Source organism: Pholcus phalangioides, unplaced genomic scaffold (genome assembly GCF_987345545.1).
Source record: "Pholcus phalangioides strain wild (caught in Gottingen) unplaced genomic scaffold, Ppha-v1.0 ptg000029l_1, whole genome shotgun sequence".
Taxonomy (NCBI): Eukaryota; Metazoa; Arthropoda; class Arachnida; order Araneae; family Pholcidae; genus Pholcus; species Pholcus phalangioides.
Genome location: NW_028301619.1, coordinates 6,040,266 through 6,054,405, shown reverse-complemented (window position 1 = coordinate 6,054,405; position 14,140 = coordinate 6,040,266). Strand labels below are relative to the sequence as shown.

General features: G+C 35.1%; 1 protein-coding gene across 1 annotated transcript in view; it reads right to left on the bottom strand.

The window, feature by feature from the left end:
* LOC149067618 (equilibrative nucleobase transporter 1-like) overlaps positions 1–1,966 on the bottom strand; it is a 39,676-nt gene extending 37,710 nt beyond the window's left edge. The window contains exon 1 of the mRNA XM_089252449.1: positions 1,581–1,966. Within this exon, the coding sequence (XP_089108575.1) occupies positions 1,581–1,802 (222 nt within the window). The 5' untranslated portion in view covers positions 1,803–1,966. The remainder of the gene's footprint in view (positions 1–1,580) is intronic.
* Between the last annotated feature and the right edge of the window lie 12,174 nt (positions 1,967–14,140).

Sequence of the window (14,140 nt, the reverse complement as noted above, 5' to 3'; positions counted from 1 at the left end):
ATTTTATTTAGTATTCTGGATACGTTCCTGAGAGAGAAGCTGCATACATTCGATGAAATATTTTCAAGTTCCTCTTAAAAATGTATCAGTGATGATTAAGTTGTTTTTTCTCACCATTTAATAATATGTTTCACGTCTGATTGCGTATCATCGTTTGACTTTGTCATAGTTGAAAAAGATATTAAATGCGCACACATCTCTCTCGATATATCTTTTTATTCATAAGGAAAAATTACGTGAGAAAGACCTTGATCGTTGACTGATGGCTGTTAATACGATAGTACTTATTTGTTTATAAAAGCAACAAATGTCGATTTTACGACCTTTGTGCTGCGCGACATTTTTAAGTACAAATTTCATCATCATTATCATCACTCAATATTCTTAATAACTTTCAAGGCAAGCTTTTTTAACCTAAATCCGAAATCCAAAGATAATACAGAGAAGATCGTTGTGGTCATCTAATCGGCTAAAATTGGGTTATTCCTCGAGACCATGGCCTCAATTAAATGATAAACTTGACTTTTGGCATTACAATGACTTTCTATCAATTTTCATTTCAGAATTGAAGCATATTTAATTTTTAAAACTAAAATATGCAGAGTTTTAGAGATTTTTTCACTGAGCTAATATACTGTATTGATCTCTTTAATCGGGAGGGGAAGAATCCTGAAAAAAACTATTTTTCTGTGGAAAAATGAATCATGGAAATGAAAAAAAATCATCATGGAAATAAGAAATGGCTTTTATCTGATATTTTTATACACACTGTGATTTTCATACCACGCAATTTATTAAATAGCTAGCAAAAATACATGACGCTTTTCCTGGGTTTTCTCTCTCTCTGTATATATATATATATATATATATATTAGGATCATTGAATAAACGACAAAAAGATAACCATGTATGTGCAAAGCGAATTGTTTAGAAACCACTGTAACCAAAGTAAACATTCCAAAAGTCATTGTTGATGCCTACGAACCATTGTTATCCGATAGTTTTTTAACCATTTCGGGCACATTTGCCCAGCTCTTAGGAAATTTTAAAGTAGCCTATTGGTCAAGTAGAGTCCTGTTTGGTATATATAAAAAATTTGACGAAGATAGGTCTAAAATTGTAGATTTTTATACAGACCAAAGAGACAAAATATAAATTTTATGCTCATTAAATAATTTATGCAAAATTAAATTACAGGTTAGATAAATGTTTTGCAGTTTTTCATAGTTTGCCATTTTACATCGATGTTTCTGCCATTTCGGAATTAGCAATTCAAAAATTGTGAATTTCAAATTGTGTGCAATTTCAAAATTTTGAAAAATTGTGCAAGTCTCAATATTAAAATGACAAGAAATAATTTTAATTAATATATAATTAAATATTTAGTTAATTTCTTTTTCAATAAGACAGAGATATATATTAGGTTTTCTTTAAAAAATGAAGCATTAAAATTAGGGGAAATATATATATACATACAATTGAGAGAGGAGAAATGAAAAAAATTCAAAATTCACAACATTGAATTTCATTGAAATTCACAACATCAGTGCACGGACAAATGAAATAAAAATTTTGCTCACCTGTATGGAGCTGCTAACAGTATCTTCATCATCATCATACACAGAAGTCACTACAAAAGTTTCATTGCTTGATGGCACTTCCACAGGATTACAGAGATGAGAATAAATCCCCTGTCTTTTTAGCATATAATGAAGAGCTGACCAACCTAGGATGCTTCCACTGAACACCCATGTCTCCAAGAGACCCCACAAAAGCAAAAACAATTTCTTCGCCGGAGTCATCTCTCAAACAATTCCACGAAATGTCTATTTGCCACTAAGAAAATAACTATGGATATCGATAAATGAAAATGAAATTTCGATGATCAATGAATATTATTATTGGTGTCGCTGATATTCTTGGTCTCCATGTATATCTTGTTGGTTCCACTTCCAATACAGCAACTGATTAGGATTTTGACATTTCTCCCGATTTCAAGCGTGAAACGGACATGACGTGAGATATTTCGGGGCGGAGACTTCCTTCTAGATTCATTCGGAATCGAAATTCGCGGGTGACGGAACAAACGTGACATCATCAGTTTAGCGCTTTTCCTTTGGCTTACTTATCCTCGGTTTGGCTTTCGAGGACAAACATTTGACGTGTTTTGTAGTTGGAGCCAAGGGTGGAAGGAAGAAAATCTTTCATCTATTGGACGAACGAATTTTTCAAACAAGAAAGAAAAAAAAAAACCTTTCTCTCTCTCTCTTTCTCTTTTTTCTGAATGTGTTTGTTGCTCTGCATTTTGATAGTTTTTCTTTGAGAAAATGAGTTTTTCATTAGATATGCACACACGTATAATATAATACAATATTCCTACTTTTCTGGTGCGAAGGACAAATTTTTCATTATTTCGACTACTTTTTCAGTTCTCGATAATAATAGTAATAGCGTCAGTAAACAAAGAATACGCCTTTAATTTAGTGAATTTCATTGCATGCTGTTCTGAATGTGATTGACAGGGTAATACGTTCTAAATGACATTCGAACTTTTTTTAACCATTGAAAAAACTAAAAACAAGGTTTTTTTTTTTTCCTTTCATAATTTTTTTAGGGGAAATTGAGTAACGATTATGAAATTTATTTCAAGTTTTTTTTTTTAATTTTTTTTTTTTTTTAAATTTCTCAATGAAACGTAATATTTCCAGTGACGTGTATAAGTACTTTTTAAAAATACAAATACAAAAAGGCCACAACAGGCAAACTTCTTTTCGAGGTGGCTGAAAAAAAGATGGTCCATAAAATATATGGATATCGAATGTATCGTTAAATACAGCCACTTAAAATAAGAGCAATTGTGACGACGAAACTAATAGCAATGATAAAAGTCCGTTATAACGACACTTCACAATCGCTAGAAAAATTGTCGTTTTAATGGACTAACTCCCTTCTCGTTATAAATCAATTTCCATTTTTTTTGCTCTGTCAGGTTATGAAATTGTAGGAAATTGCTATTTTTTTACCTGCATTAAAACGTCTTTTGGATCGTTTCGTTCTAATATTAACAAACGAACAGAACTCTAGACCTGAAATTCATTTTTTGTCTCGCAGCAGTTAATTCTCTAAGATAATTTTGCATAGAATTTCGCATTATCAAAGCAAATTAATCGACCATCTTGACAATTAAAGGTCTTCATTGCTATATCACTGCTCATTTTCACGGCTGTATGTACTCCTCTACATTTTCCCGTTAGTCGGAAAGCTTTTTTAGCACGATTTTTTTTTGTCATTCGGTAACTACTTTAAACTGCAAGTTCTTGTCTCGATTTATATCTCTTATATACAGTATGTCTCCCCTCCTCTTTATTTCTCTAGTCTTTGGAAGAGACAAAAGTCAACTATAAAAGCAACAGGTATCCCATGTATAGAGTAGAGAAGATCAAAAATACGAAGAAGGGGTTAAACAATTTGACTTTTCTGTGGTCATTATTTGTTCGAAGCACCTCTGAGTAATGTTTACGAGGAGCATGTGCCATGATAAGAGTCATCATGTTCAATTCTTGAAGAGAGAGAGAAGGAAAATTCAGCGGAGGGTTTTTTTTTTTAGGGGAATTCTTTTGACTTTATAGCGAGCCGCTGTGGAGCGAGGACCCGGGTTCGAATCCATAGGCGGAGATAGACTTGGAAGGCCGTGGGGGGTTGTTTGATGATGAAAGCTAGGAGGGCCTCTGATGATGTCAATCCATATATATGAATATACGTTATACCAGTCAGCTCCGCAATTGACGTATGGCCCCCTCGTATCTTCGCCCACATTCGAACCCCACCGACGCCGCAGTGGTGGTCGGTTGAAGTTGTTTTTTTTGTGGTTCCCAACATCGAGGTGCGAATGCGAGCCGATCTCCCCAAGTCTTGCCACAGAAAGCAACAGGCCTACCACGGTACAAATATTCAATCATTACAGTTCACTCACAATTAGAAATAAAAATGGCAGCGCTGAAAAATCAAACGCATCACTAGGTACACACACTTTGTTCCAGACTCTGCCACGAAGCTGGGCTGGAAGAGATCTCGGCAACGGGATAAGTCCAGTGACAGAATCCTGGCGTCCATTCATTCATGACGTTATAGCGAATGCTTCCTAATTTTCAACTCGCTATAACCGAATATTTTTTTTTGTATCTTTAACATTAGCTATTTAATAGTCATTCGCTATAACGAGGTTCTCGTTATAAGCCGTACTCGTTATAACAGACTTTTACTGCATACTACACTGCATATAAAAAATTATGGTTGTCTGATATCAGTATGCATAGCATATCGATTCATTCCATTATGGATATCGTATTACTTTTCAAACGTGTCAACTGTAGTGGAATTGACGACTCCCGGAGGGTAAGCTATTCCATTTATTCACAATCTCCGTTGGAAAAAAATTGAAGACTATGATTTACTTCTAAGATGGAGAATTTATGTCATTGTTTTCCCAAACTTTTTGGTTGATCACCCCAACCCATATGATCCTATACTAAACCCAAAGCTTCTACCGCCCCCCTGTATCATTCCACTTCTCCCCGGGGGCGATATAGACCACTTTGGGAAACACTGATGTAGATTATCCTCTCCTGAAGTTTTAAGGAGTCAGAGACGCAGAGTTAAATTAGACCATAAGTTCTCTTGAAACCGAAATAAATGTTTGTTTGTTTTTTCCTGAAAAAAAGAAAGCGAAGGTGATTCTTTCCAGATGACTGATATATAATCTTGTTGATGTTGTTGCCAGTCATCACTTGGTAAGCTGACCCTATTCCCAAAATAGCGATTCATCAGATACACCAGCGATGACGAGGGTACCAAAATGTGTTTACTCCACATTATATATATATATATATATATATATATATATATATATACACATATATATATATATATATATACATATATATATATATATATATACGGTCTATTTTTCTCTTTTTCCCAATTTTTTGCATTATGCTTTATTCTACGATCGAATGTGTTTTTAATCATTACTGACACGAGTGATATAAAGCAGTTATAAAATTTGTACGAGAGTCCTGCTTGTCTTTGACGCGTCGTTTACTTATTTTTCCGTCCATCACGCCTTAAAAATTGATGAAAGGGTTTGATTTGACCTACATGGAAGATTTTGATGAACATATGGTGACATGTAATTAGTAATATCCTGTGATCATCAATTGCCAGAGTCCTATTGCAGGCCTAACCTTACCAGGCACGGTGCCCAGTGCGAAAAAAATAAAAGGAGGTCAGGGTCCGATTTCCACATGAGCAATATGAATATTTTCCCAGAACCCCTTAATTTTAGGGAGCCCTTAAAATTTCAACAATAAATAACCGCTGACTAATCAAAGATATTAGACCCCTTCCAGTCATAGAGGGCCCTGATTCCTGCTTTGTACAGGAGTCGTGTCAAAGTCGAAGGCTCCTTTACTGTACGAAGTTTTCTCTGATTCGTCATATTCTGTGGATTTGCATAGAAATTTGTATAGTTGAAGCCCTGCCAACTTACCATAAAAAATCATTTAAAATCAAAATTTCCCATCATCATTACCACAAGGACGAGCACCCCTCCCCCATAAACACTGGGCCCAGCGCAACCACTAATATCCCATATCCCTAACGGTGGCTCTGTCTTGTAAATAACAACCTTCGTTAGAAATTAAAAACGAACGAAAAAATCAGTATTGGATGGGGGAGTTTTATCAAAAAACAGTGATTTTGAAGAATAAGATGCCACTGCGCCTGAAAAGGAATGTATAGTGTGTTCATCCAGTGCGTGTTACCAGCACGGTCTTATGAGCTGAAACTTGCACATTTAACATTTAAAAGCAAAACAATACAAAAACTTTCTTTCTTTCAAACCGAGCACAACTCCGGTCTATTTCCATGGGCAATTTACTACCCATTGGGTTGGTTTTGTCGGAAGTGTGAGTGTGTGTACCTAACAGTCTGAATGCGTACATGGTGTCGTGCATGAATTAGTGCTGACATCTATATTTCAAATTGTGAGTGAAGTGTAATAGTTGAACAGTTGTAGCGCTGTTACTCTCTGTGGCGAGACTTTTTAACGGGGAGATTGGCTCACATTCGCACCTCGAAGTTCGGAACCACAGAAAACCAATTTCAGCCGACTACCACTGTGGAGACGGTGGGGTTCAAACCCGGATCTTTGCGATGCGAGTCCGTCACTATGACCACTTGACAACCACAGCGGCCAATACAAAGACTGCTCACAGAATAACAACTTTGCATCATGAAAATATGTGTGCTAGGCATCACAAGAAGAAGGCACAGCCTCCGGCCAGCGGGCCAAATGCGGCCCGCCATGGGTTTCGATTTTCATAATACGATATATGACCCTGGCTGACCATATAACCTCGAAATAGAAACTGAAAATCAAAATTTCCTACAGAAAAAATACGAGACATCTCACCAATTATCGGCAAAAAAAGTTGCCATTTATCACTACACTCGTTGAAAAATTTGCCAGAAACTTAAATTAGAGTGCTACTACTGCAAACTGCAGTAGAATAACATGTAATTCACGAAAAAAATATTCCCGACGTTACAGGCTTATTCTATGTTTCACCTGAACGATCCTTACAATTCGGCATCTACGGCAAAATTTGTAATAACTTCTAAAGAAACCTGAAATATATGTACAGTGCGTGGCTGTTGCTTATTATATACAGAAATTTTAGTAAGCTCTAGGACGGACCGAATGGGTCTCAAAGAGCTGTATAGTGCGTATGTATTTTTTTTTTTGTATTGTCTTTAATCCTGTATTTTTTTTTTCTTCTATTACATGTGATTGTGTTTGTATGTGTTATTTTTTGCAATTAAAAAAAGGAAATTGGAATGACAAACATTTCGGGAGCTATTTAATACTAATCAAGAGTAAACTCCCGTATATAAACTATGATAATTACTCCCAAAGAAATTATATTTCTCTTTAAGGAATGAAATTACTCCTTTAAATTTTAAGTAAAATAAAATTTATACAAAAATTGCCACGTTTTTAAGACAAATAAATTCAACTGGTCGAATGGTCGACGCGTTTCGGCTCTTCAATGGAGAGCCGTCATCAGGACCTCGTGGTCAGAAAATAAATGGAAACGTGGTATGGAAATTAAAACCAGGCAAAGTTACTCATTTTTTGTGATAATAAAATAAAATTATTTTTTTGAAAATATTTGTGCATAAAAAAATGAACGTACGGTGAAACAGACACTAATGTATGTGTTAGGCATTTCACTACTCCTAATGGTTATACAGTGTTTTCGGCTACTTGGTTAACCCCTGTGAAAAAGCTCCCTTGTCCAATTTCTAATCTTACCATCGTTTTTAGTTGTACGGTATTCGCCGATATAAAAAGACGTCTCTTCCCTTTCGTAAATAATCCTATACGGCTAAGGTGACCACATTCCATCAAGAAAAAAATGGAAAATTTATATTTCAAATACTGGACGTTCCCAAATGTCGGAAAATTAACAGAAAACGTCAGAATATTTAGATTTCTCAAATACGTTGCCAAATACCGCAATGCCAACTGTCGCCAAAAGGTCGTCCATCAATCGTCGGAAAAAAAATGTCAATTATTCTTTAAAAACTGCCTTTAGGTAGGGAAAAAGCCTGCAGCACACAAATCTGCGGTGAATAAAGATTTATTTCAATAAAAAAACGCGTTTAAATAACTTGACAGATACGTGCTACGAATATTTTAAATGAATAATCTCTCACAAATTATGCAAGTAACCTTCATGCACAATTTCAGTAAAAATTACAAATTTGAGTAAGGTTTGTTGAGAAAAAAAGAAAAAATGTTGAAAAATGTATAAATATTGAAACTATTTTTCGAACTTGTAAAATAAATTGCAGTAATTTTTCGACGATAAAAAAGAATTTCCTTTCACAAAAATACCCCTCACCACAAAATTTATTAGTGGAGTGAAATTTTTCTTTTGCTCTTCACAATAACTGTTTTCGGATAACACTGAACACGACAAAAAAATGGACCTTCTTTCTTTCGAACCGAGCACAGCTTTGGTCTATCGCCATGGGAAATTTACTACCTATTGAGTTCTGCCGGAAGGAAGTGTGAGTGTGTGCACCTAGCAGTCTGAGAGAGTGCGTATATATGGTGTTGTGCATGAATACGTGTCGCTATCTATATTTCGAATTGTGAGTGAAATGTAATGATTGAACATCTGTAACGTTGCTGCTCTGTGTGGCGAGACTTTTTAACGGGGAGATCGGCTCACATTCACGCCTTAAAAAGTTGGGAACCACAGAAAACCAACTTCAGCTGACCCCCACTGTGGCGACGGTGGGATTCGAACCCGTGTCCTCGCGATGCGAGTTCGTCCAGCAACTCCTAGAGATAGAAGGCCTCTGAACTGTTTGCAATAAACGTCATTCAGACTACCTGGCAAGTTTGCCACATTTTGAAACACAGCATCCTATTTCGTTTCTTCTTATTTTGGCGTAGAATCTTCCTGATTGGCTCACAAATACCACATAGTGATTGGATGTGGGGCACAGAAATCGCCAATTCTGAGCCCGATCATTTCTTTTCCTCACAACGATGATACTGGCACGAGCAGGGAATTTTTTTCCCTGAATATTCTGAGGGAAAATGAACTACTTACTGACGTCACAAGCAGACTGCCGAGGCCTTCTATCTCTAGGAAGTGCTAGTCCGTCACTATGACCACTCGACCACCACAGCGGCCAAAAAGTGGACCACTGGTGTGTTCTGAGCATCAAAAATATTGAACGTCCAAGAAGGACCTTCAAAAGAAGGCACCTTCAAAACAAGATGAAGTGATGAGATCCGAAAGATGGCTGGGTGGCAAAAGACAGAGAAATTTTTTAATTTCTCTGTCTTTTTCCACCCAGCCATCTTTCCAGAACTGTTTATTAAATTTAGAGAACTGCTTTCAACAGCGGATGGAAAATGGTTGACGATAATGATGATGATAACTAGTAATATCCTGAAGATCATTCATATGGCCACAATCTTGCTGTAATTAATCACCTCTACTTTAAAATACTCACGGTATTTTTAATTCACACAACATTGTTTATATTATTGTAATACAAATACAAAAATATGAAAAAAAGAAAAGAAATTACCAAAGAGAAAGAGTCAAGAAAAATTATCCATTCTGGTAATAACATTAGTGAAGACAACAAAATAATAATCGGATAAAATTATGAATATATATAATACTATATAATACAGTCCGCGTCTCAAAAGTTGAGATAATTTCGCTTTTCTTAAAATAACAAGAAAAACACGTTGAGTAAAATAAGTACCTTTCAATGAACAATACCCGAAGCATTTCTACTTGTACAAAGAAAAAATTCTACGAAAGAACATTTAGAGTATTTATAATATCGAAAACACAAAAAATGGCTGTCTGAAAAGTTTAAAAAACTCCCGATTATATGTAAATTTCGAAAATTGCGTCTATATGCCGTATTAAGAATGTGATCTTATAAAAGTGAAAAAGCTATCGGAATGATTTTCATTTAAAGAAAAATTGCCGAAGACCTGGCATATTGTGTACGATGAAATCATATGACAGAAAAAAGAGAGGCTGTAAAAGGCATTGCAATTGCTTTAAGCAGTTCGAAATGCTGTGTTTATTACGTATTGACTAAACGCGTCTCCCAAAAGCTGAAACCTGGTTGTGGTAAGCAGCCCAGGACAAGTTTACACGAAGGCAAAACCGTTCGAAGATTCGCTTCAACGCAAAAAATGACCTGGCGTAAAATTTTAAAAGATCCTGGAGTGAAAATTTCAATGAATACAATTCATAGACCGATCAGAAAAACCTGATATTTGATTCCTAAAAGAATGGTCAGAAAACCGCCTCTAGCAAGGAAGCACAAAGAGGAGAGGAGATGATAGACTTAAACGGGCACGAAATCAAATGTGTTAAGGGGACAAATAGCTCAGTATCATATTTAGTACTGCAAAAAAATTATGGAACTTACATGTCCCAGATGAACATCTTCCTACTGGTTCAAAGTAGGGAAAGAACAAAGATAATTTCTCACCAGACAGAAAGGTGGATAATGGTATGGGTACCTTTTAATGGTCAAGCTTCCTTAACTTTTGAAATTGTTCGTGAAAACTCTGATGCCAGGGAGATCCTCGAGAACAATTTGCTACTGATTGGAAAAGATTTAGGTGGGCCAAACTGGACATTTCAACATTATAACGTGTATATTAAAAGATCAGCTGAGTAGTATAAAAAGGACAGTTCTGGCACAGGGTGAGGCGCGAGGCGCGCACCTCCCCCTCACGCGCCTCAAACCCTCCCCCTCACGCGCCTCACATCCGCTCCCTCACACACCTCATATCCACCCCCTCATTTCTCTTATCACCCTAGGTTACCAGTTTATACTACTCAGCGGTCACGAAAAAAGCTCTTTAATCACGAAGATGTACCGATTTTAGACTAGGCAGTGATGAGTCCTGACTTGAATCCTATTAGAAATGTATGGGATATACTTACAATAAATGTGTGTGTGCAAGTGAAATACGGTGCTCGACTGTTGATGACTCAAAGAGCTCTATCAAGAAAGCATGGTGCTGTTTTTAGGTTGAAACCCTGTAGAGTTTAATAAGATCCATGGAGGATCGTGTGTTTGAGGTTATTAGAAAAAATGAAAAGTCTATTAGCTATTTGAAAGCATGTAATTTTTGTAAATTTCACTTTTCTTCACTCTTTTGGGACAGCCATTTTGTATTTTCGATATGTTCTTTCGTAGAAATGTTTTTCTACACATGTAGAAATGAGCCAGAGATTATCCATTAGAAGGTGCTAATTTTACTCGACGTATTTTTCTTGTTATTTTAGGAAAAGTGTATTATATCTAAACTTTTGAGATGGACTGTAAAATACTCTTCAAGTGTATTATGAACTAACGGTAGTGAATACATATTATTTAATCTATCTAAAATCGAGATGTATTTAAAGGTAACGAAAATTGACCTTTGAATATAGGAGGAGAATAGATTTATAGAAATACACTGCTCAAGACAATTAAAGGAAATGTGGTTTTTATTTAATTGTGATTTTTAAATATTTTAATGGATAAAATATTGACAAAGAATTGTCCCACAAAGGTTATTCATCAACAAAATTTTAATAAATTGAAATAAATAATGAAAAAAGTAAATTGAATAAATTAAAAAGTAAATTGAATAAATTAAAAAGTAAATTGAATAAATTAAAAAGTAAATTGAATAAATTAAAAAGTAAATTGAATAAATTAAAAAAACAAATTTGAATAAATTAAAAAAAACAAATTTGAATAAATAAATTTAATAAATTTAAATAAATAATGCATATCCCTAATTATATTTTGAGCAGTGAATAACTGGCAAGGATTCTGGTTGATTACTTTGTATCAAGAAACCAAGCAACCAACGCCTTTTTCAGAGTTCTCATGAGATCACGGAGGCCATTTAAAAAACAGCGGGCTCTCTTTTTAGTTAATCAAATTAATTTTTAACATTGCGTTTATATAAATCAAAGCCCGATTGGTAGACAGAATATCAAACGAATGAAAATTTCAAATTTGTTATTACGTAGGATCATTCTAAGGACATATTATTTATTTGGCCGAAATGTTTATCATGAGATGATCATCGATCATAAATGTTATCGTGTTTGATATTTTATTATTCACCCTTCTCATGGAGATTTTAACACACGATTTTGTCGGCACTCATTTGTCCCTAATTGTCTGAAACGAGACGACGACCTTGATATTCTCACACTACGTCGATTTTTGTCTTGTCTTTCTTTTCTTATTCCTGGACTTTCTATGTATTTCTTTTTCGCAACGCGCCCTGAATTAACAGCTTTGCCGGTCTGTGTATCTGAGAGAATAAAAATGCAACATTTCACAAGCAAAAATCTCCATCTCCTTCTTGATCTGAACCAGATAAACACTACTTAATCGAAACTTTTTTTTTTTTCCTTCCCCATAATTAAATAAGAAACACAACGCGGTGTTTCTTTCTTGTTTCGTTTCTTTTCGGAAAATTTATATTTTACCTTCGGAACTCGACATTCGCGATCTCATTCCCAGTTTTTTTGGGGAAAAACACTGTTAAGGTAATAATTCTCGTATCAGAACAAAATATAAGTTTGTACGTGGTAGGCCGGTATTACACTATAAAAGTTTGATAAAAGTCCTATTACAAAACTTCAAAAATGCAGCCAATAAGGTCAACGGTTGCATTTTCTAGAATGTAACCAATAACCTTATTGGTTAGATTTTTCAAGTTTTATAAAATGGATTTTATCAAACTTTTATAGTGTAATACCGACCTTACATAAACATTTAAAAAATCCCTCTTAACGGTTTTTTTCTTTCTGTTGCTTCTAAAAATATTTATACGAGACTGTTGTTTAAATGTTTCTAGAAGTCAAAAACTTGCAAGGAAAATTCGAAACATTGAAGAAAGGTTAGCTTCATTTCTGCGGTTTCCCGTTATTGCGGCATCAATGCGTCGTCTACAGTCAAATATATCAAGAAAAAAGAACTTAAAATTCGATCAGCCGTGGCTGTAGCTACACCTGCTACTATATAGCCCTGGTACCACATGTCTCTCATGTGAAAAGTGCTGTTTTACTGTGGGCGCGATAAAAAAGGTATGCAAGTTATGTATTGCTTAGCTTACACACTGTAGCCGTCATTATTTATTTTGCAAATCCATGAGGTATTGATGAAAAGAATAAGTCATGTCTGTCAGTATTTTGTATGAAAAATGGAAAAAAGCTTGAACTACGAAAACACTTTTTCTGGATTGTCAATGGAAAAGAGTTCACTGATGTACAGGTAAAAACAATTAAAGAATTAATTAATAGCAATTCAGAAATTGACAGAGAGAGGAGAGATTAATCGAGCTGACTGCTTCTAAAACCTTATGAAGATGATCAACATAGAGGATTAGAATACATATTCATTATGAGCAACATAACAAAGGCTTTGTAAATTTGAATGGGCAGTGGATTGCTTTCATGAAATAGACCCACCTGTTGTACAATTTTCACATGTAAAAAAATTGGTAAAGGAAGTTGTGTTACAAATTAACTGAATTAATCTCTAACAAATTACCTGGAATAACCGCTAACAAATTAACTGGAATTTAGAAGAAACGACTTACAGACATTATGTTGTTCTTTCAGAATCGTGTTGAATCCCTGGATCCTCCCTCCCTCCTCCTACTTCTTCCACACAAAGCAGATGCTGTCAAAATGAGATGCCTAAAGAACAAAAGTTTGGGGATCGAGTCGTTCGTGAATTTTCCGTACTCGCGGTCACCCTTGGAACGTAGCCCTCGCGAATATGGAGTCACGGCTGTATTATAGTTATATAGTCATGGGTGATTCAACTTAATTTTTTCGAGACACTAAATATGTCTTCGTTTGTTTTATGTCTGAATTTAACCTCTAAAAAGTGGATGGGTAGACCCATCCTTTTAACCGTAAGAGCCATGACATACTGACGATAACGTCTATAACTAACTAATTTAATCTTATACCCGGGGGTAAGAACGGCTTTTCAACATTATTAATATGCAACGGCTGGTACGATATCTCTACCTGAAAAACGTATTGTGGTCAAACTGGTGTTGTTGGATTTGTGTAAGCAAAATCTGTCTCTAGTTAGACACCAAAATCTGTCTCTAGTTAGACACCAAAATCTTTTATATACATTCATACACAGTATGTAATGGGTATCCCTTTTCAGCCACTTCGTTGGAAAATTTGCCTGTTGCAGCCTATGTGTTTGCATTTGTATTTCTAAAAGTCCGATAAATGAGTACAGCTCTTATAACGTGAATCCTACTAATAACGAGCGATTTTCAAATGATTGCCAAAAATAGCTAGTGTTAAAAATACAAATCTCTCTCCCCTGGCTAATTTTTTTTATCATTTTGAATTTTTGTAAGAAATGAAATTAATAAAATTGAAATTGGAAATATATATATATTCGGTTATAGCGAGTTGAAAATTAGAAAGCATTCGTTATAACGTCAAAAAAAATTGTAAAAAATGTCAGTTTTTCCTTC